The 22,629-nt window shown below is 46.7% G+C and overlaps 1 protein-coding gene across 7 annotated transcripts in view; it reads left to right on the forward strand.

Annotated features, from left to right (window-relative positions):
• The window catches only part of MEGF11 (multiple EGF like domains 11), a 252,326-nt gene that overhangs the window by 223,070 nt on the left and 6,627 nt on the right, over nt 1-22,629 (forward strand). For 5 of the 7 annotated variants that reach the window (XM_054273115.1, XM_054273113.1, XM_054273117.1 and 2 more), the window contains 5 exons: nt 870-998; nt 1,691-1,819; nt 3,486-3,614; nt 3,758-3,991; nt 20,523-20,579. In XM_054273115.1, coding sequence (XP_054129090.1) covers nt 870-998; nt 1,691-1,819; nt 3,486-3,614; nt 3,758-3,991; nt 20,523-20,579 — 678 coding nt within the window. Of the gene's footprint in view, nt 1-869; nt 999-1,690; nt 1,820-3,485; nt 3,615-3,757; nt 3,992-9,818; nt 9,938-15,898; nt 15,966-20,522; nt 20,580-22,629 lie in introns of all 7 variants that reach the window. The other 2 variants (XM_054273119.1, XM_054273116.1) reach the window with 2 other exon arrangements.

A 22,629-nucleotide genomic window follows, 5' to 3' on the forward strand; every position in this document is an offset into this window, starting at 1 on the left:
AGAGTGGGGTCGTGTTGAGGGTCACTGGTCACAGCATAGACCTGATCCTGCCTCCTGCCCCACACAGGGCATCATGGAGTCACAGAATCCTGGAATGCTTTGGGTTGGAAGGGAGCTTGAAGCCCATCCCATTCCACCCGTGCCATGGGCAGGGACACCTTCCCCTATTCCAGGGTGCTCCAGGCCCCAGTGCCCAACCTGGCCTTGGACACTTCAGGGAAGGGGCAGCCACAGCTTCTCTGGGCACCCTGTGCCAGGGCCTGCCCACCCTGCCAGGGAACAATTCCTCCCAAATATCCCATCTGTCCCTGTGCCCTGTGTCCTGTCCCTCCATCCCTTGTCCCAGGTCCTCTCCAGCTCTCCTGGAGCCCCTTTAGGCCCTGGAAGGGGCTCTGAGCTCTCCCTGGAGCCTTCTCCAAACTGAACATTCCCATCTCTCCCAGCCTGGCTCCAGAGCAGAGGGGCTCCAGCCTTTGCAGCATCTCTGTGAACTCCTCTGGACTTGCTCCAGCAGCTCCAAATCCTTCTGCTGTTGTTTCCCAGGGCTGGAGGAAGCTCTGCAGGTGGGGTCTCACCTGAACAGGGCAGGGGGGCAAAATCCTCTTCATAAACCTGCTGCCAGAAATCCCTGTGCCAGGGGGAGGTTACTGGGTGGCACCAGGGTTTGGAGAGCAATGGTGGCTTGGAAGGACCAGCCACTGTGCAGGGAGCACTGGTCACTGCCCAGGGAGCACTGGTCCCTGTCAGTGTGAGGTTCTGCCTTTGCTGATGTCTCACAGGTTCTCCCTTTATTGTTGCTCCTCCACAGCACTAACACAGTGGCATTGCTTTCTTTTTTGTCGGCTGACAAATGTTTTTTATTTTCATAGCTTGTCCCGCTGGGTTTTGGGGCCCTGATTGCTTTCATTCATGCAACTGCCACAACGGAGCGCTGTGCAGCCCCTACGATGGAGAATGTAGATGCACCCATGGCTGGACGGGGCTCTACTGCACTCAGCGTAAGCCTTTCAGAGACAGGGAATCTGTCAAAGTATGTGCTGCTACCTCGTGTCTCTTCCCAGTATTGCAGTTTTCCCTGGAAAACCACATGCTCCTTACTCCTGATAACCTCACATCACCCCTAAGAAAACAGTCCTGAAGCTTTCCAAGGTTTTTTATGCCTTTGGCACTCGGTAAAGGAGGGGAAAATCATTTAGATTATTGATTCATTGTTAGAATTTGCACAGTCAGTGTCCCTGCTTGTTAATGCCCCAGTATTTATGGTCTGATTTAGGAAAATGGTAGAGATTTCTCACCCTAGTGCCAAATTACCGGTATGAAAGAGGAGATCCAATTCTGGTGAGCCTTTTAAGAAGGTTCTTTCACTTGCAAATAATTGATTGATCCCTGGTCTTGCAGAGAGTTTCTGTTTAGCATCTTCTTTCACTTCTTGAAAATGTAGTTTGTATAGATGGGTCAAGTTTTCATTCTTCTGAAACACTTCAGAGGCAATTCTGTAAAGATGAGAAACATTACTTCAAGAAAATTGTCTGTCACAGTATCTCTGCATTTAGACCATCAAATAAATGTCATTAAATATACAGAGGCTGGAAATCCATTGATTTATACGCCCACATACTTTGTGCTGATAACACATCTGAGTTTGACTTTCAGCTTATTTCTTACTCTTTCCTTCTTCTCTTGCTGAAAGGTTGCCCAGCTGCTTTTTATGGGAAGAACTGTGCCAATGTGTGCCAGTGCCAGAACGGGGCTGACTGTGACCACATCACCGGGCAGTGCACGTGCAGGACGGGCTTCACGGGCAAGCAGTGTGAGCAGAGTAAGTGCAGCCACCTCAGTGCCCTCCTTCTCCAGAGAGGGGGGTGCTTCACAATCCTTGCAGAAACTGGCTCTTAAATGAGGTGTTGATGTCAGCAGGACGAGGATCTCAGGCACCTTAATTCATAAATGTGTTTTTGCACACACTTGCATTCAGCAAAGTGAATATCTCAGGGCCAAATTTGTGTGCTCTTGGGGGATTGCACATGGCACCACTGTAACTCTGTAAGTGGCCAGCTTAGTGGAATTTGGGGATGCTCTTCACTGCAGCCACAATCAAAATAGGAAAGTAAAGAATCCCACAAAGAACTGCACAATAGCAGATTTTAGACAAGGAGCTGCTTTATGATTTCGCCCCTGTGTAAAGCCTGAGGCTTTCTTTTCTATCCAAACTACAAATGTATTTATTTACTTGTTTTTCTACTGTTTAATCTAAAAGAATCTCTTCATTAAGGCTCCTTCCTTCTCCAAATCCTGCTGAATGGGCAGTCACACTGCATTGCAGATGAAATGCTTAATTGCAGGCATCATTTCTGTGGTGCAGTCCCAAAATTTAGGCCTTATTCATTTTAAGTAGGCTGCAGGCTAATAAAAGAATGAGCATTAATTGTAATAATTTTATTTTTTTCTTTGTTTGAGTACCAACAGATTAAATATACAATTCTAATGCACACTGCAAATCAATAAACAGATACTGGCTATGGTTCTGTACTTAATATTAAATTTTGGCTACCAGAAGCTACTTTGAGGCTGACACTGGGGAGGTGTTGTCATGCAATGAAAAACATTTGCAGTGACACACAAGGAGTCACATCTTGAACAATATATTCCACAGGATCATAGCAAGGGAGCATGTTTTCAATAATGCAGCTTCTCCATGGAAGTAAGTGACAGACATTATTTCTTTTCATTTATTCTTGAACAGTGCTTCCAGAAGTACAGTAAGCTGCCTACAGATTTATTGTAATAGCCCATCATGGTAATTGTATGAATAAATTTCTCAGCTGGACACTCAGTCTTTGATAGAAACACAAAGACAGGAAAGAAATTCCTTCTGGATTAGGAGCACTGACACTGAAGCAGAGCAAATCAAACCATTCAGATGCTCAGTTCTGAAATTCCACCTGCAATGTTTTATTCCTATTCTATCCTATCCTATTCTGTTTCCTACTCATCCCTACCAGTGCCCATCCTGGCATTGGTAGGGATGAGTAGGAAAGTATGTGGGGTTTGTTTGGTAAAGACTGTAGGGTTCGTATAAATGTTCATTAAAACTTTTCTTTGCAACTCTCCTCGAAAAAATAAAACAGGTAAGTTTTTAAGGTTAAGTTAAGGTGAAGAATTCTGAGCTCTGTTGTCTTGAGCTTCTGAGCTCAAGCTCTGTTAAACTCTGAACATTTGTAATATACATCAAGTCTTCTAAAGCCTTTGTACCTATCATTGATTTCATTCTATGAATTTTCCACAAAGTTACAGTTTAATAAGTAGCAAACTGCACATAGAATGCATTTAGCTCCTGCTTTAGACTAATAATAATTTCACATTAGGGTGTTATCCTAGAGATCCTAAACCCAGGGAGATTTCTCTACCAGATTTCCCATGGCAAGTGTTGTGCTCATTCCCAAAACCAGAAGAAGTCCTTGCAATGTTTTTCTTTGGCTCCCCAGAGTGCTCTCCAGGAACATTTGGTTATGGTTGCAAACAACTGTGTGAGTGCATGAACAATGCAACGTGTGACCACGTCACAGGCACTTGCTACTGCAGTCCAGGCTTCAAAGGAATCCGATGTGATCAAGGTACAGTGGAATTCTCTCTGTAAAATCCCTCTCTCCCTCTCTCTTTCCCCCTCTCCAATGATGTACTTAAAAAATACAGTGTTTCAAAAATGAAATGAAATGCACGATTCAATTTACAGTGTGTTATGAATTACTTTTAACAGCGGCTCTTATGATGGAAGAATTAAACCCCTATACTAAAATTAGCCCAGCTCTTGGATCAGAGAGGCACTCAGTGGGAGCAATCATTGGAATTATTATTCTCCTTCTAATTATTATGGTCTTGCTGGCACTCTTTGTGTGGTATCGACGGAAACAGAAGGAGAAGGGCCATGACATGCCAAGTGTATCTTACACTCCAGCCATGAGGATGACTAATACAGATTACTCACTTTCTGGTAAGGGTCTTTTTATGTTAATCAAATCCAGACTCATATTCCTGTCTGTTGGGGAAATACAAGTTTCTGTGATGTGTAACATATGTTATTGAGCCTCAAAAATAATGACATTTCCATTCTTCCTCAGAATGCCATGATCTTTAAGCACATAAATGGGACAGAAAAGCAAATATCAAACTGATTCAAGCTGTTTTCTGTGTGGAAGTTGATATGGGATATACCTAGGCAGGAAATATGCTGCATGGGATTTTGAGTCATGTGCATTCCTGTTGCAGTGCAGAGATGTTTCCCTTTGTGAAACCTTGGAAAGCCTTTTTTGGTTTGAAAAATGGGATTGGCTGGGTCAGTCATAAGGTTTTGGTTTTGTCTGTGCTGCAGTTTGTGGTTTGAGGTGTCAGTTTGTTGTCACTCTGTGCTGTGTGCAGACCAGTCCTTGTCACGTAGGCAGCTGGTGGGAATTGTCTTCCCAGGAGCTGAGTAAGCAGGAGAGAGGAAGAGGAAGGATCAAAGCATTCTTCCTTCTTTCTGTCCTCTGCTCCTGCTGTGGAGAACAGCTTTTCTTGACAGATTGTCTAAATTTTGGAGGATATGATCTCCTTTTCAATGCTGTCATTCTTACTCATTCCTCCCTGGCCAATGTTAGGGACGATGCCAGGCAGGAGATGGCTTTACTTCCTTCTGGTTTCTCCACTGTCTCAGTGGGGATTTTCTCAGGGTTTACTGCCCTCTGACTTCTTCTCATCCTTTGAAATGGCTGAAACTCCAACTCCAGTAAACTCTGGGGTGGGCAGAGGTTGGCCAGCAGCTCTGCTTCCCCAGGCCTGCAGTGCCTTTTCCTTTCTGCTTTCCACTCTAAATGTGCAAGGCATCTTGGCTTCTCTGCTGTCTCAGGGTGGCACAGCTGGAAGCTTTTTATGGACTTCCCTGCCAAGGATGTGCCTGGAAGGAGCCTCTCCCATTAAGCCAATGATAGTGATGCCTGTAATACCAGGAACTCAATCCTGGGGCTTCTCATGGCACAGTGATTCAGTCCTCGTGCCAGGGACATTTTCCTGCCATGGTGTGTCCCACATCATGGCTCTCTGCTGAGCACCATTGACTAGTTTGATCTCTAGACCACTCAGTAGAACATTCCTTCTTTTGATAGCTACAAATGGGGGGAGAAATTATCATGGAGCTCCTTTCATTCCTTCTTATTTTTGAATTTTAGCTTTGCTGGCTCTTGCTTAAGCTGCCCATCCTAAATAGCTGAGGGATCACATCCCTCATCTGCACTGAACCTGGGGTCTCTTTTGGCAGGGAGTTTAGCTCTGGCCCTTGTGGCATTGCTGCTCTGTGTCAGGTCAGTTTGTAAAACCCCTGAATACCAGGTTCTCAAACTCAGACAGTACCAAATCAGGGGAGTTTCATGAGCTTTTCTAGAAAGGAATTGGATGGTGGTTCTTTCCTGTTCCCCTCAGTCAGTGATGGGGATGCAGAGACTGGGCCTTTTCTTTCCTCTTACTTTCTTTGTGCAGTCCTTCTAGCAGTAGAAATTGGATCACTCAGGAAGCTGCAGCAGAGTGGGGTCAGGCATCTCTTTCTGGAAGTCACAAGGACAGTTTTCTTCCTTCTTCCCCTTGGAAAACTCTGCCATCTGAGCTTGCAGAGGAAGATTAAGAAGATAGAAACACACTGCTCCATCTTCAGCTCATTATAAATTGCCTGCAGGTACCAGCATTGTTTCAAGTTTTGGATTTTGCCCTTTTTAGAAGGGCATTTAAGAATTCTAGACAAGAGCTTCTGAAAACTGCCTGCCAAATCCTGACTGTCCTCCAGTACATTCCCCTGCTGAGACTTTCAGTAACTGCCCCAAGTTTGGCCTTACCAATGCTGCTTCTCTTCCATGGAGCAGAGAGGCAGGAAAAGGTGCTGATGGCACCTCCCTCAGCAGAAAGGGGAGAGGTGGACATGAGACAAGCTCACAGAAAAGGAAAATGTGGCTGGCAAGACAACACGTGTGTGTCTGAGGGCAGGTGTGTTACAGAGGATGCTGAAGGACAGCAGTGATGCCTCAGGTTTAGATTTTATATTTTTCACATTCTGTGCTGCTTTAGTGTGTAGTTCTGAACTTCATTTTAGGGGATGGGGAGCTCTGTGCACAGAGTAGGGAGACAAAACAATTCCTGCTCCAGCTGGGTACCAAGGACAAATGATCCAAATCTCAGCCCAAGAGCAGAAACCCCGTGGGCTGCAGAGAGAAAAACAAGCAGGGTGGGACTGCCTGGGCTAAAGCTGGAATGGGACAATGAACTGCAAGGTGCAAATGGAGCAGAACTGATCCCAGGGACAGAGCCCGTGCCCCTCGTGCATTTTGGGGCCATTTTGGTTCATCTTGGGTGCAGCCCTGGCTGGGCTCTGGTGCTGCCCAAGGTGGATCCATGGAGGAGATGCTTTGAATGAATCCCTGCTTTATTCTGGAGCTCTGTCCAGCCTTGCCAAGGCATCAGCAGCAATATTGCACAGAGGGAACAGGGATTCCAAGCTTCACCTGCAGGTTTGCTTGTGGATTAAGGGCAGAATACCATGGAGATGTGCTTGCCCAATGGATATAATCCCATGTAAACCCATCTACTTTGGCAAGAATTCCACCTGGATGGCTGCAGCATCCAGTCCTCTGTGGTTTGTAACATTATGGCTCTCCTGAATCACCAGTTGTTCTTTTGCCTGTTTGCTCTTACTTGGGTGATGGTGGTGCTGTTTCTGAATAGAGTCACATACACAGATCCCCAGCTCCTGCAGGCAGCAATTTCCTCCAGCACATTTATTTCTGGAGGATGTTTTTGGTCTTTAGGTCCTCAGCTCCTGTGAGGCTGATAATCCATGCATATGTGTGAGAGAGATTATGAGGAAGAGGAACCCCCTGGGCAGCTCTTGGACTCTTTTGCATTTGTGGATGAAGGATGTGGCAGCAGAACACACACTTTGCCCGGCAGCCAGAGGAGCAGAAAACCACCTGTTCTGGGAGGGCTTATCCACAGCACATGGATCGAAGAGCAAACTTTCCCAAATAAGCCTGAAATCAAAATGGTGCTCCCCAGCCTGAGAGTGCATTACATCCAAAAAAGATTTTGAAGTGCAGGTTGTTTAGTTCAAGGAGATGGGGCCAGGAGGGAAAACTGTGTGGCAGTGCTGGACAGCAGCAGAGATTCCTTAGTGGGACTTTCACAAAGACTTGGCCATGGGCTGAACTGATGTTTTGTCAAGGTCTTAGCAAACTTTCTGGTATGGGTGAATCCTCTGCTGAGAGCCAAGAGCTAAGCAAAACCTACCACAAATAAAATATCATGGATCCTGAAGCCTAGACAAGACACTTCCAGAAATGATCTGCAGATGATGGGTGGTGGGAGGTGGCAGAGTGAACCCTCCTGTTTGGAGCCTTCAGCCGTCTCCCTGACACTGTGTGGGCAGAGAAGACCCACACAAAGAGAAGGAAGCAGCTCCATTTAGCAGTTGAGAAGTCTGGGTTTGTATGTACTGCAGAGTGCTCACTTATTCCCTTTTTTGTGGCTGGGCTGGTGCCCAGTTTCCACAGTGCTGTCCTGCAGGATGGGGACTGATGCTGTCTGTGGCACCCCAGAGCCCAGGCTCAGAGCAGGAGCTCAGTCCAATTCCCCTTCCTTTAGGCATTTAAGTCTTTCCTTGCTGTTCAGACCATGATAAAATTCTCACCTTTGGGAAGAGAGAGATTTTTTGTGGGTTGGGGTTTTTTTTGTTGGTTTTTTTTAAACAGGGATAGCATTAGATTTGAATTTGATGTATTTCCAGCCAGCAGTTACAAGAGCTTCATGAATAAATGTGTAGAAAATGGACTGTGCTATCAAGGTAAATCAGCCTGGGTGGCTACTTAAGTATCGACCAGAGGGAACTGTGGAGCAGGAGTAATTCTGAGTTCAGGGTGCTGCGTGCAAGGGGGGAAGAAAAGGATTTTGGGGAATATGTACAAGCTCAGAATCATTAATTCAGCACTGTGCTGAGTAGTAAAGCACTCTGGTAGAGTTTTATTTCAGCTCATTTTGGGTGCAGAGAACAAGCCCCAGCCAGCTGAGCTGGATGAGAGCTCACCTTGTCCCAGGTGGCTCCCGGTGACATCGGTGGGGACCTCAAATCCACTGCAGAGCCACAGGGTCCTGCTGCTCCTTCCAGCTGGTCCTGGCCCACAGCCAGTGGGGAAGGGAAGGGAGAGGGCAGAGGTGACCCCACCAACACTTTCAGAGCACAAAGACACAAATCCAAGTGTCCTGTTTAACTGGGACCATGGGCTGTGGGGAGGGAGGACGGGCCCTTGAGCCAAGCCCCCGAGCAGGCTCAAGGCTGTCTTGGTGGGGAGCACACACTGACATGAGGGGTGGGTTCCAGCCCCAGTTCCCACTGGCAGACCCCAGGAGAGATGTGTTTGCTGTTGGTTTGATTGTGAATGTCACAGAGTTGTAGCTGGGGGAGATGGCAGAGCCCTGGCAGCCTGGCTGACAGATGTTCAATGCAAAGGCTTCAGCTCTGGAATCACATCCTGATCTGAGATCATTTGTCAGCAGCAACTCTGGCAAACAGCTGGGACTCAAAGGCTCTGCACTTACCACAAAACAGAGCTGACCTCGAAAATTTCATTGCATGTTTCAGCAGAAAAGCAGTGCTTGGTCAGAGCTGCACATGCAGGAGCAGCTTCCCCTGAGCCCTGAGCCACGGCCCTTATGTAAGAGACACCCTGCAGATAAAGCCACTTCTTGGAAACAGGATATTCTGCAGTAAATTAGGCTCAATCTAGATCTCCACAAGATGTCAGCAAAGCAAAGTGCATGTTCAGAGTGAGGCGAATGCAGAGGGCAAGGGGAGGAGGTGATGGTGGCTGGGGACCCCAGTCCCTGTCCTTCCTCACCCATGGCTGCCAGCCTCCAGTAAAGGTGGAGATGGGCTCAAGCAGCCAGCCCAGCACTTCATTTCCCTTTGACATGAACGTGTTCCCCACAACCAACCTCTCTGCCTGCAGTTTGAGCCCATGCCTTAGCAAAGCCCCTTCATTTGCTCCTTACAGGGCCTCGTTGTTTAAATGATGCTGCTCCAGTTGGAATTTTCCACCTCTTCTCCTGATGGTACTTTGAAATATGTATCTATTTGTTATGCAGCTGGAACCAGACTGGGATTGATGTTTTCATTAGAACTGCCACTATAAATATGATGCCTTTCTTGGTAAATTATTCTGCTCGGTAAATGTGTTTATAACTGAAATTGAGGAAATAGATAAAATATCTCTGAGCATACAATGTAACTGCCCAGGTTTGCCTTTCAGGGCTCCAGCTTTGGTTTCTGAAAAGCCTTTGCACACACTAGAAAGCATTTTGGACTCCTTGGTACAGTTATAGTACCTTGATTTCTAACATTACTCCTGGTTTTGTAACCAAAAGGTTTCATTTGTTTCAAGTACAAGATTGCCCAGGGGCTGTTCCATAGGTTAAACCAAGGAGGCAGCTGTGGTGCAGCCCATGCATTTCCTGAGTTTTGCCTCCCTCCCCTCACCTGCAAAGCAGCTGGACTGTCAGGAAGGACTTTATTAATACCTTCAAGAAGATAACACTGTATTGTTTAAGTGGTTTGGTTTTTTCTCTTATATTTAATGCTAATAGTTAAGAGCTTCACACCATAATGCAGGATAGATTGCATCTGCAGATGTTTTAGAACACCCAGTACTCCAACAAAGATTTCTAAACTAGATTGTCTCTACCATGTTTTCAGTTTCTTAAGAAGTGTTGTGGCTTCCAAAGTATTTTGTGCTGACTTGTTTTCTTCCCAGATATATCCCAGGGTAGCAGCAGTGTTCATTGTTTTTCCAATCCAAGCTACCACACTCTCTCATGTGGGGTGACTTCACGCTTCTTTCCCAATAATCTGGATGGAAACAGCTCCTGTAAGGTAGATATTACCCCACCCCACTGCAGCAATGTTCTTATCAGTTCAAGGAAATCAAGCAAAGCAATGCCTCTCGGGCCCTGTTGTCTGCCAGCACTACTTCAAACTCCAGGGTAGCATTCCTGATGTCCCAGACACTGAAAGGTTGGGTTTCCCCTCCCTGTATCTTCCCAATCTCTGGGAATGGGAACTGGAGTCTCAAGCCTGTCTGGGTCAGCAAGGCTTGGTGTCTTAGCAACTCTGAGGTATGCTTTCTTCTCAGAAGAGATAAATAACTCAATAAATATAATTATCCATTAACACAACACCAGTAAATCAATGAAGCATTAATCAGTAATCTCTCTTTGCTGTTTCATTGTTTCCCACATCAGACACACAAATTCCCTGCTGACACAGACAAGCAGAAAGATGCACGAAGGTACCTGGGGTGCTTTTGAGGACTCATGCAGGGACATTCTGGGAGCTCTGCTGTCATTCCTGGCTCTCCAGCAGAGCTGTTCCAGCCCTCTCACTGGAACATCCAGGAGCTCTTCCCTTATCATTTGTTGCAATTGATTCCCTCAGACCATTCATGAACAACACTGTGACTCAATTCAGCACTTTAGCAGTAAATTTAGATGTGGCAAATGGTAAAACAGCTCTTCCTTTGGAGCCTTAATAAGCCCAGGTGGGGCAAAGCAGAGAGAGCACAGGGAAAGAGGAAATGCAGTTGATTTCATCAAGGTTGTCAGCTTTAAAAATGATGGCATTTCAGGCTGTGTCACCTTAATCCAAATGTAACTATTCATGAGAATGCCATATGAACAAGATTAATGCAAAAAAGACAGCATTGTACAGGACCAGCAAAAATATCTCTACATGTGCTCCTGTAAGTAATTTCTTAGTTGGTAAAAGAAAATCTCATTAAAATGTAATAAAAAGGCTGGCTCCAGAGATTTCTCAGAGAAATGTTTAGACAGATGTGTAAATATGTTTTTTGATGTAGATGGTCCCCTTGCATCATGAATTTTTGCTCCCCAAATTGAAAGTGCAAATGCTCATAATGTCATATTTAGGATGAGTGTCCATCTGGACCACTAATCCTTTTGCAGAAATTTAAATCAATTCAGAAAAGGTCAAAGCCAGCACCTATCCTGGACTCCCAGCCTGCAGTACCATCTTCTCACAGAACTACTTCAAAAATTAAGCTGCTGGAAAGGTTTAATCCCCAAGTGGTGCCTGGAAGCTGCTCCCCCTGCTGCAGCTCTGGCCATTGTGGTCACTCAGGTTGTCCTGATAATCACTGAAAGACCAATAGAAGTGTTATTTTCAGGGTATTTATCAAAATATATGGGCTGATATTTCCTTTAGATCTCCCACCATCTCCCTTATTAATGAGAATGCTTTGCAGTGCTGAATAGCTGAGGATGGCCAAAAATACACTTTGTCTGTCTGCAGCTCTGCAGCCAAGTAAGACAAAGGAGCATATAAAGCCCTAATGGCTGCCTTAACGAGTTCATTTCCAAATCAGTGTGCCTGGTGCCATTCTCACTTTTTGCGAGAAATGTGCACAAGCTGTACTTGGAGGATTCATTTCTTTAGAGTGCCAGCTGGGGTCACAAAGGAGCCAGCACAGATGCAAAATGAAAAAACAATGGCAGAGGAATGTCTGAAGTGCTGAGCCAGACCCGGGATGTGTTTCCTCCCTGTGCTCCAAGGAGATCAGGCCTGGGGGTGCTGGGCTGGAGCCATTCCTCTCACAAAGGCAGGACAGCTGGGAGCCCTGCTCCAGTTTGGGGAGAGTTTTCTCTCCTGTGCTTCCCTGCCCTTTCTTTCTGTGTCTTGCCTTTTCTCCTCTCTTTTCTTGGTGATCTCTCCACTCTATTATCTTTTTTATTTCCCATGACCCTATTCCTATTCTCTTTTCTCCCCCAACTCTACACATATCATTCCTGTTTCCTTCCTGCTATCCTCTCCCATGCCCAGGATCCCTGCCTGGGGGCTGCCAGCTCTGTGTTCTGACCCTGCTGCAGCTCCCAGGGTGGCACCTCTGGGGGGAAGGAGGTGGGTGAGGCTTTAGCAGGAGCTGAAGGGCCCACCCCTGCACTGGGGACAGTTTGTGACACGGGTGTGTCTGCACAGGATGGGAGCAGGGCCAGGTTCAGCAGGGAGAAGGATCTCACCTCCTCATGCCCCCTCTGCCAGACACACATTTGGCCACTGCTCAGGTCCTGAAGGTGAACCATTGGGGCTGCTGAGAGACAAGCACCAGTGGAGGCATCAAACCCTCCCCAGTGTGTTTGGGGCTGGGGGTGTGCCAGTGGAGCACAGACTGGAACACGGGCAGGAGGAAAACAAGTGGGAGGATAAGGGGGAGCCTATCAGAAGAGACTGGAAAAGGCTTGGCTGCTTTTATCTGGCAAAATGAACGCTGAGGGGGAGCATGATTGCCATCTATAAATTCAGCAAGGTAAACACGAGGAGGGAGGAGAGCTATTTAAGTGAGATGACAGAGCTGGCTCGAGAACAAATGAGGATGAACTGGCCATGAATGCATCGAAGCTGGAAATTAGATTTCTACCATCAGATCAGTGAGATTTTGGAATAGCTTCCCAGGAAGACTAATGGGACAAAGAAATCTGATTACTGTTAAAATGGAGCTTGATCAGCTCTCTGAGGGATTGTGTGCCTGGGTGTTTGCAGTAAAAGGCAGCTGGACACACGGACTGGGGGATCCAAGCCCTTGCAGTCCTGTCCCCAAGCCTGTGCCAGGTGCCAGCAGGAGCTTTCAGGGCTGAGCCTCATCTCTGTGCAAGGACCCTGAGAATGGATCTGCAGCTCTGAGGTTCAGGAGGAGGCTCCAGCATCTCAGTGCAGGCTTTTAACTCCCAGCACTTTGCCACAAGTAATTGCTCTTCCCATGGGAGAGAACTTGGCAAGTCAGCCTGGGGGAAATGCTGGAACCACTGGAGCCAAGAGAAGTTTTACTGTGACTTTAACTGAAGCCAAACCTTGACCTTTGCTTATGAGCTCCTACAAGTAGGTTTGGCCTTTTTTCTCATGACATGTGCAGCACCAGCTAGCAATGATGCTGCAAGTTACCAAGGAGTATCAGACATGAACTCAGGTGACCTTTTGCCACAGAATTACCACAAATTTCCAAAGCAGATAAATGGAGATTACGTACCTCCATATCTGTGTCTTCACATCAGAGCTCTCGTTGCTGAACCACAGAGCAGATTTCAGATGCTGAGGACCTGTTTTGTGCAGAGGGTGTTTGGCAGGACCACTCACAGAATCCCTCTCAGGGCTTCAATGCCAGCTTTGTGTCTGAGTTTTTGAACTAAGTACATGAAGTAAAAACAAATCTCTTTTACCAAGCTCTGCAAAGTTGATGAAGAATACTCTGTGTAAAGGATGAGGCTGCTGCAAAATGGAGCATTCTCACCTTGAGCTTTTGCAAAGCTCATAATTCCACCCTCACTCCCTTCCAGCATCGCAGCAAAAGTCCAGGTGTTGGTTTCTACAGACATCATAAAAATCAATTGCTATTAGATGTCCTGATTTTTTAAAGCCAGCAGTTTCACATCTATTAAAGGAAGTCCTAAATTCTGCCAAAGACTTCACATAAAATTAGAAAATGCAAAACAGAGGTCACTGGAAATGGTCTGACTGGATGTCACCCAGCTAATAAAAAGACATTCAGTACAGAAAGCACCATTTAAGTATCTCTGACTAAAACTTGCCCAAGAAAAAGGAGGACTGCAAATGCAGAATGGCTGCAGCACATTCAGGATGGGTATCTAAAACTGAGCAGCACAAGCTTGGACCAGAGAGATCTGAAGTCAGTATTTAGGAAAATAAATGTCAAATTATTGATTGCACTCCTGCAGGATAAAGGTATGATGGAATTCCTGCCAGCACTTCTTTGCCTAATCACCATGGACTTAAAAACCTGGGCATTGACAAATGGCTGGTGGTGATCAAGTGGCCACTGTCATCTATCCAGCTGTTTCAGACAGGCAGATAATGACTTTGTTTACTCAGGCTGGTATCTCCTTGATCTTAAAGGAAACGTTGCCAGATATGAGGTAGTTTTAACCAAATTGCTAAAATTACCAGCCTGGAATTTTAATGGATAAATTTACTATGAAGGATTTCTTCCTCCAGAAAAGCAATTTTGCTTCACAGTAAAAATTGAAGTATTTTCTATCTTAAAAAAAAAAAAGTTAACAAATTATAGAGTGCTAAGAAATGATAGTAGCACAAAGAGACAGCTATAATCACATTCAGAAAAATTGCATTCAGAAAAACTTAGAAATGTCCCCAAATCATTTCATTAAAAAAAATCAATTCTAGCCCGTAGCTCTTCATGCCAAAATTTTAGGTTTGTGAGCTGATTTATAAATCCTGCAAAGCCACAGCTTTTAATAGAAACCCCAAGACTTTAATAAATGTGCTCTAAGTGGTGCAGCTGGGTTGAAAAATCAGCATTTGTGTTCTGGCTGCAAGTTTTGAAGAGAAGAATGAAGCTGTGGGCTCTGCTGAGGAGAACCGATGGTGCCAAGGGTCAAATTCCTCCCAGTGACCACATTCCAAATGGATCTGCTCTTCACACCACTGCTGGGCTGTCCAACTGCCCCATCCATCCATCCATCCATCCATCCATCCATCCATCCATCCATCCATCCATCCCTGCCTCTGCTGTCTGTGTTTCCATTCCCAGTTTGGGAAGCACAGGGAGCTGCTGGATGATCAGGAAATGACTCCTGGGCTCTCCTGATTTCCTGCAGAGCTTCCTCAGTGCCGGGGGCAGCGGGAGCACTGCGGGCACAGGGACAACACAGGGATGTTGTAGCCCAGGGTGGGGTGGCAGCAGCACTGAGGGCTGTTGGAAAGGACAGTGGAGGGGTGAAAATGCCCTTGGAATGTGGCTGGAGGTGCTGGGCCCCAGCTGGGATTTAGTATCCCAACAGGCTTCAATACATCAGTGGGGGATTTTGTTCCAGGTCTAAAAACCTACTAAGATAGCTAAGCAAAAAGAAATGGTAGATCAGGAAAAATTAAATGTGGCAATTTTGAATACTCTCTCAATCTCAACCTCCTTTTTGTTTAGCATTTTCTTGTAAATCCAGTAAAATAGCAGAGGTGAATGCTTCCAAACACAGCAGGAGGCTTCCCAGTCTGGGAGCAGACACAGGAGGGCAGTGATGTCTTCAGACCTTTTCAGAAACAAGGCTGGGATTTGCTCTTGAATTGACACTTCCTCTGGACCAGCTGCATTCCAGCAGGTGTGGCTTTCAAGGGAATGATGTGAGGAGGAAAGCTCGGCAGTTTTAGCACCTACAGCTATTCCCAGACCGCCCTGCAGGGCTCAGCTGGTGACCACTCATCTGTGGAGCCCCGTCTGCCCTGTCCCAGCCCAGTGGGGCCGTGCACCCCGGAGCAGAGGCCCCTCTCCTCTCCTCTCCTGCACACTCTGGGAGGTGCTGTCCCAGCAGCAGCACCTGCAGGGCAGCCCTGGACTCTCCTCTCTGCTGGCAGATGCACAGGGGCCTTGGTGCTCCATCATTGCCAAAGTGATTTTCCTTGAACTGAGAGAACTCGTGTCCCCTGCCTGTCCTGTGAGTGCAGCCCCAGCTCCAGGAGCCCCTCTGTGCATGCTGCTGTAGGGGTGTGATCCATCCATCTCCATGGGTTACTTTGGAGTGTCACCCACATCCACAGGCATCCCAGTCGTGGTTCCAAAGGAAATCCTGTGTTCTCCAGCATGTTTGTGTTCATGGCTTGGTGAAGTGACTTTCCTTTGTGATTTTCCCTAATGCTAGTGAACAGCTGTCCAGCTCACACAGATAAAGGGCTGAGATGGTGAGGCCAAGGCAGGAGTCACCTCCCATTTTTATTCCTGACATCCTTGGGCTGTAGTCTGGGGTGGGAACTGTCTGTCTCTTCCAGCATTAACCCATTATCATACTTTTTGAACAGCTCAGTAACAAAATCCTTGACAGAGAAACTGCAGACTGGAGACCCTACAGCTATCTGAATGAACTAGGTCAGTAATTTTTAAACACTTTAATCACTTTAGTACACTTCAGAGCAATTCCAAATCCAAATCAGCCTTTCATAAAGGCATTAACAATAATGAGGAATATTGGTGTTGTCTTTAGTTCACAATCAGAATTGCCAGTAGTGAAAGATGGAGAGTTAAAAATTGTTTCCTTTACCACAAACCACAGACTGGGAAAGCAAAGTCAATATTCATTTTAGTCTCCCTTCCAAGGTTGCTCTGTTGAATCACTATCATCTACTCCATAAATGTTTTTTTAAGGACTAACTCAGGACATTAAAAATTCAAATTTGGCTTTTTTATTTTTTTTCCTTTCATGCTTAATAAAGCTTAGCACTAAATACTGGCATCTTGATGAAGGTGTGGAGCCTCTGTGGGAGCTGGGGTGTGCAATGCTCCATTATCTCCCAATAAATCATTCCGTGGCAATTCTGAACCACCAGCCAGTGCAACCAAGCCAAGAGTGAAGTGTAATTGCCTGTTCTGAGTTTATTCTTCCTGGCTTGACTTTTAACAGGGTTTTTAGCAGCTCTTAGCTCAAATCCTGCCCAGATTTAGTGCTTTGGATGCTATTTGTTTTCCTATTTGAGCACTGAGTTTGGCTCGTCAGTGGCCCAAAGCTTTTGCCCTTTCCTTTCCTGGGATTAGTAACATCTCACTGAAAATATGCAGGAGGAGGGAGAGTGCAGCATTAGGGGATATTATGGGATTTTTAAGGTCAACTATCTCCCAGCTCACATGGCAAAGGAATGAACACAGGGCAGCACCAGGCATCACATCCTGCCCCTGCCTCGCTCCAAAGATAACTCTTCCCTGCATCAGGAAAATCACAAACCTGTCAAGCTTCAGTGCAAAATCTTTTCATCCTTAACACCATCAATGCTTTCTGTGTAATAAGCTGCAGAACCACTGTTGTGCTTATCTGTATGTGACAAGGAGGTGGCTGTGTGTGAGGGTTTCCAAATGCTTCTCAAACCACATTAATTTTCCTTTTATTATTTTGCTGCTTTTTTTGCACACTATTTGCTTTATTTGTGTTTAACTTGTGCTGTCCTGAGCTCCCCATGTGCCACCTCTCTTCTGCATTCATGCATTTTATTTTACCAGCAGAAACAATGCTAAATGCCTCTGCACCAAGAATGATCTAGAAGTGATAAATACTTTAGCTAAGGAGCCTCCAGCAAAACACTCAATTTTTTTCCCAGAGCATTTTGCACCCAAGATAACTTTTTCTTTCTTTTTTCAAACTAATTGATGAAAATTAGAATTTTTTTCCCTTTCTTCTCAGTACCAGAATTAATGCGTGCTCATGCTAACTTTCACAACATTGAATCCTTGCTCAGATCAAGGCTGTTTTTACATGCAAATAAAAAGTTTTCACTTCTTGGTATTACTGCAATAAAAGCTGCAGGTTACTCTCATGAAAATTTCAAAAGATAGTTTAAATCTTCAGCTTTGAATTGTAAACATAAAATAAAAGTCTAATAAGGTCACACAGGGAATCTTGACTTTAAACGTCATCAAGCAAGGAAGTACCACAGTTAAAAACCTGTTCCACCTTCTGATGCCATGATCAGCCTTAGTTTCATAACACAGATGCTCCAATTCGTGTTGGAAGAGCAGCCAAGCCTTGGGCAGGGCTGGATTCAGTTAAAAATTAAAAATAGCAGAGGACAACTGCCCAGCTCCTCTGCTGTGACCCCATGGATCATCACAGAGAGCACATGTGGGAGTCAGCCAAGAAGAGAGAGGGAAATGGAAGAGAAATTTGGAATGGATGGAAAGTCTCCACTGGTTCCTCAGCCAGTGACTCCTGGTGAGCCCAAGGGATGGGACCCAGCAGATGAGGAGAACCAGGCTCCAGAAATGTCCACAGCCCTGTTAGAAACTGCAGGTGTCCTAAACATGAACTAGAGCTGGGGAATGGAAATTGTAAGAATATCCACACCAAAATTAACTTGAACACTCATCTCCTCAAACCTGCAGTGATAAGGATTTTTTAATTGCAGTGGGTCTCACCAGACTGCAGGTGTTTTACCTGTTCAGCAAGACTTTGCCAAGTTCATGTCCTTTCCAAGTGGGAAATGCAAGGACAAAGCCTGTACTTTTACTGCTGCACATTTGTTTGTGAGCTTCAAACTCCAGGTTTTCAGGGAGCTGATTGTGTTCAGTGGAGTCTGGGGAGGAGCACAAGTAATTCCCATGGATGCAGGTTTAAGACATCAGAGTTTGGGGACTCCGTGGTGCCAGGAAGAGGCTTTGTCACCTTCCTGTGTCACTGCCTGCCCAAGGTGGCCTGGTCCTTGTTTGGGGAATGGCTTGTCCTTGCATTTTCTCCCTCTCGTGTTGCAGAGCTGGAATTGTTTGCCCTGTGAATAATCCTCTTGCTCCAGTCCAGTCTGCACTGGGCAGTGGCAGAGCCCAACTTCCAGCTCCCATCCCAAGCAGGTGAAAACTCCCAAAGCACTCACCTGAGTTCAGGAAAGGTTCCTGTCCCATTATCTGGAGCAGTGGCCACAGCAGCTGCAGGCAGAGCTGGGTTTATCTCTGATGCTCTTTTAACAGCAGTCCTGGATGCAGACACTAAAGGGGGATTTGCAGCACATCGTGAGTGACTCAAAGCTGCATTTATTCCAGAGGACCAAAGGCTATAAGTTTGATTCACAGCTGACTTCACTTTCTTCTCAAAGCCAAAAGGTGTGGAAAACTATTTCCAGCTGAGACTCTGATTTCACCCCAGCAGATAATTTAGCTTCAAACTTAAACCTGGACTTTCCTGAAGTGCCAGATCCCTGGCACTGGGCTGGTTTAGGACTTTTCCACATTAACTACTTTTGCAGTTTTAAAAATAATGTATCTTTTATTCATTTCACCTCTCAAGGAACTCAGTGAATACAAAAAAATGGGTCATAAACCCACAGTATTATAACAGATAAAAGAGAAAACTAAAGGAGGAATTATGGGAATTTTTGGTTGGGAAGGGCTTTGTGGGGTTGTGTGGCCCTCCCAAGGGCAATGCACCTCCCCAGGGCTCAGCCTGGGTCCCTTTGTTCCCTGCCCCTTCCCCTGGGACCCAGCTGGGAGCTCCCCAGCGCTCCCCCAGCCTGGCTCTGTGGGCTGAGCCCCAGGTGCTGCCCTTGGAGGTTTGCTCAGCCCTGGCAGGAGGAGGATGTGATCCCCAGGGCTGGCCTTGGGGAGCCCCAGCCCTGTGGCCAAGGGAGGAACTGGCTCCATCCTCCCGGCTCTGACTCAGAACACAGCAGGGAAAGAGCACAGAGCTCACCCTGCTCTGGGACAGAGCTGCCCAAAGCTCCCAGTCTGCCTTGCCCCCTGCAGCAGGGTGAGTCTGGGAACTGGATGTGGTGAACACAAAGCAGGTGCTCACATGGACTGGGGGTCACTCATGGCCAGAAGAGCCCCATCCCAGAGAGCCACTTGGTGCCACCAGCCCCTTCCTGTGCTCAGGGATGGGCACTGAGAACCACAGCAAAGGGTTGGTTTGTCTTTGATGTGCCAGTAACACATTTATTGTCTAATCTAGTCATTTCCCTTATTTAGCAAAAAAAAAATGAAGCTGTCATGAAAAAGGGGCTGGTACAGCATTGCCCATGTCTGTGACAACTTTTCTGTAGAGACCAGAGGACACACAAGGACGAACAGCTGGGACACCTCTGGGACAGGCTGTCTGTGGGGCTCTTTTCCCAGAGTAACTGAGTTACTTGCCTGGGAATCCCATAAGCCACAAGGACATTTCTCAGTAACCAAATCTGTATTGATTGTCCCAGTCAATAGGAAATACCAGACTCTATAGCTAAAAAGATTCAAAGGCTTACATTAGATTTTCCTTTTGATTGATATCTAGGGTAATTTGCAGGAGTAAAAATGGAAAAGATCCCCATCCCCTTCTGTCTCAGCTTCTGTGAGGAACAGTGAGTTCCTTTGGAGCTGCACAAGGCAGAATTGTTGGCTGCCAGCTCTGCTCCTGGTGCTGCACTGTCAGAGCACAGTGGTCACTTAGGGACTGTTGTCACTTCAGTCACTGAACTGTGCAAATTCATGAGCAAAGTGATAGTAGGTAATTTAAGAAGATTGTGCACACCTTAGAGTCTAAGCTGTGAGTTAAACAATACACTCTCCACAAACAAAACAAAGCCTAAAATTAGTCACAGAGTGCTGCAACACAACCTGCAGACTCAGATTTGAAAGGGCATGTTTTAGGCTTCTTTCACACCATTCCAGTAATGAATGTCTCAGCAGATGGTTTTTATCCTGATCTCCTGATGGATGGCAGCTCTTGGTAACCCTGCTGCAGAGAGCTCTCCCTTCCAGGGAAACTCTGAAGCACATGCATAATTCCAGGCGTGCACAGACTCCCCACTGGAGCTGAGTGTGTGCTTACAGCTGAGGATGTGCTTAAGAGCCTCCCTAAATGAGGGCCTTGATGTACAATTTAGAGGGAAGAATATATGCTGCTCAGTAGTCAAAGCAATCCAATTTACATAAATATTTATTTGTTTTCCATTATATATCATTTTTATGCAGGTGCTTGTGGGATGGATAGACGTCAGAACACATACATAATGGAAAAAAGCTTCAAAGGTATGGTATCCAGAGCTGCAGAACCCTGCCCAGGTGTGAGGAGGGTGTCCTAGAAGAGGTGAGATAGGAGCCTGGCAGGGAGGGACAGAGCCAGCCCCACTGAGCTGCCTGCCTGGCTCCCAGCGCTCCTGGGCCATGGACGATGGATGCAGAGCTGCCCAGGGCCACGGGCTCTGCAGCACAGGGAGAGAGGGAGGGCTCAGCTCAGGGCAGCAGAGCTGGCCAGGGCACACTCAGGCAGGACCCAGTGGCCACAGGGGCTCTGGGGAGCTGCTGGTGGCACAGTGCTGCATTCCCCTGCCTGGCTCTGGCCATGCTGAGCTAAAGGAAAGCCCCAAGGAAAGAAGCTGCCCCTGCTCGTGCCCTCTGCTGACAGGGATTGAGAGCAGAGCTGACAAGAGCCCTCCCTGAGACTGAGGTCCCGTCATGCTGGCACCAGCACTTGTGGGCACTGACTCCAGGGCAGTCCAAAACAGGATCTCAGATGAGTCACAGGGCCCAGGGTTTTACATTTCACTTTGCTCCACGTTTACATTCTCAATATTCCGGTTCCATCTGCACCACGGGAACACTTGGCACAGTGGTTCCCACAGCTCCTGGCAGATTGGGCTGGGGTGTAGCTCACTGAGCTTGTGCTCCAGAAGATGGAGCAAGGAATCTGTGTCCTGGGGGACAGGCAGCTCTCAGGCCCAGCTCCTGGATCTGAGATAGGCCTGGGAATGTCCCTCAGGGAGCCCAGGAGGGAAACACCACCCAGCCTCTTCCTGCAGTCCCCTGGGGCTGCTGCCAGACCCCTGCTCTGCCACGGCTCAGGTGTAACAGAGCCACACCCTGGGCTCAGCCAACAGGGAATATCAAAAGCTATTCCACATAAAAAGCATTAACCAGCTTATAGCCAGGCCTAGAGACCAATATTCACTTTGTAGCTGCCGTTTTCAAAAGACAGGGATGCAATATTTGTAGAACATCACCTTACCACACAGAATCACCAAAGGAAACCAAGAACCAACAACCAAGTATTTGTTGATAAAGCTAAAGTAAAAATATTGAATGGATTATGTATATATATGATATATTTGATTTATGATATACAAAATACTCAATCCACTGGTTTCAGCTACTTCAATAATTCCCTTTTTCAAAAGAAAAATCTTATAATAGAGCTAGTTGTTCCCTCTACGTGGAGCTATTAACTTCATTAGTTTTAACTAACTTAGTGTGTTTACAAAGGTGCCTTAAGCGCATGCAGAGGAACTCCCACCCACAGGCACAGTCACAGCTGGGGGACCAGTGGGGAGAGAGAAAGAATCACAGTGACAGAGAACTGTGAAATGCATTTGCAGCTGCTACAGATTTCCTTTAGTTTTTAGGATCTGAACCATTTCCTTTACATGTTTATCTCTTTATAAATTGAAAAATCAGGCTCAGAAGCCACAGCTGGAATTCTTTGTGGCAGCTCAGCTGCCTCAGACAGGCAGGGCTGGCACTGGCAGGGACACAGGGGCACACCTGGCTTCCCAGGTACGTTTGGGAGCTCACCTGCAGGCACTGAGGAGCTGAGGGCTCTCAGAAGCAGCTGCCTTACCTTCTCAGAAGCTGCCTTACCTTCTCAGAAGCTGCCTTACCTTCTCAGAAGCAGGCTGAAGGTTCCCAAGGCCCCTCTGAAGGTCAATTCCTGGGCTCAGGCAGCCCCAGTCCCAGGGGAGTCTCGTCCCAGGAGGAGCTGGGAATGTGCCCAATGCTCAGAGTGAGCTCTCCTTGCCCTGCCAGGCCCTGACTCACCACATTCCTCAGAAAATGGAGAGGAAGAAACTCCCAGTCCCAAACAATTGGATTCTGTCAGCAAAAAGCCTTGGCAGGCAGGTGCCTGGTTTTTAGCTGCTTTCATCCAGTTTAAACCCACGTCTTTTCCCACCAGTGTGGTCTACCTGGGGACAGCCTGTCCTGCAGTTGGAAGGGGTCTCTGGTGGCCCTGGACCAGACAGAGCCTTTCAGGGAGGGGCACAGGGGGCTGGAGGCTGAGGCCAGGCTGTGGAGAACCTGGGCCACC

The sequence above is a fragment of the Melozone crissalis genome, unplaced genomic scaffold (genome assembly GCF_028551555.1).
Source record: "Melozone crissalis strain CALT ecotype California unplaced genomic scaffold, PUWL_Pcris_2 ptg000014l_1, whole genome shotgun sequence".
NCBI lineage: Eukaryota > Metazoa > Chordata > Aves > Passeriformes > Passerellidae > Melozone > Melozone crissalis.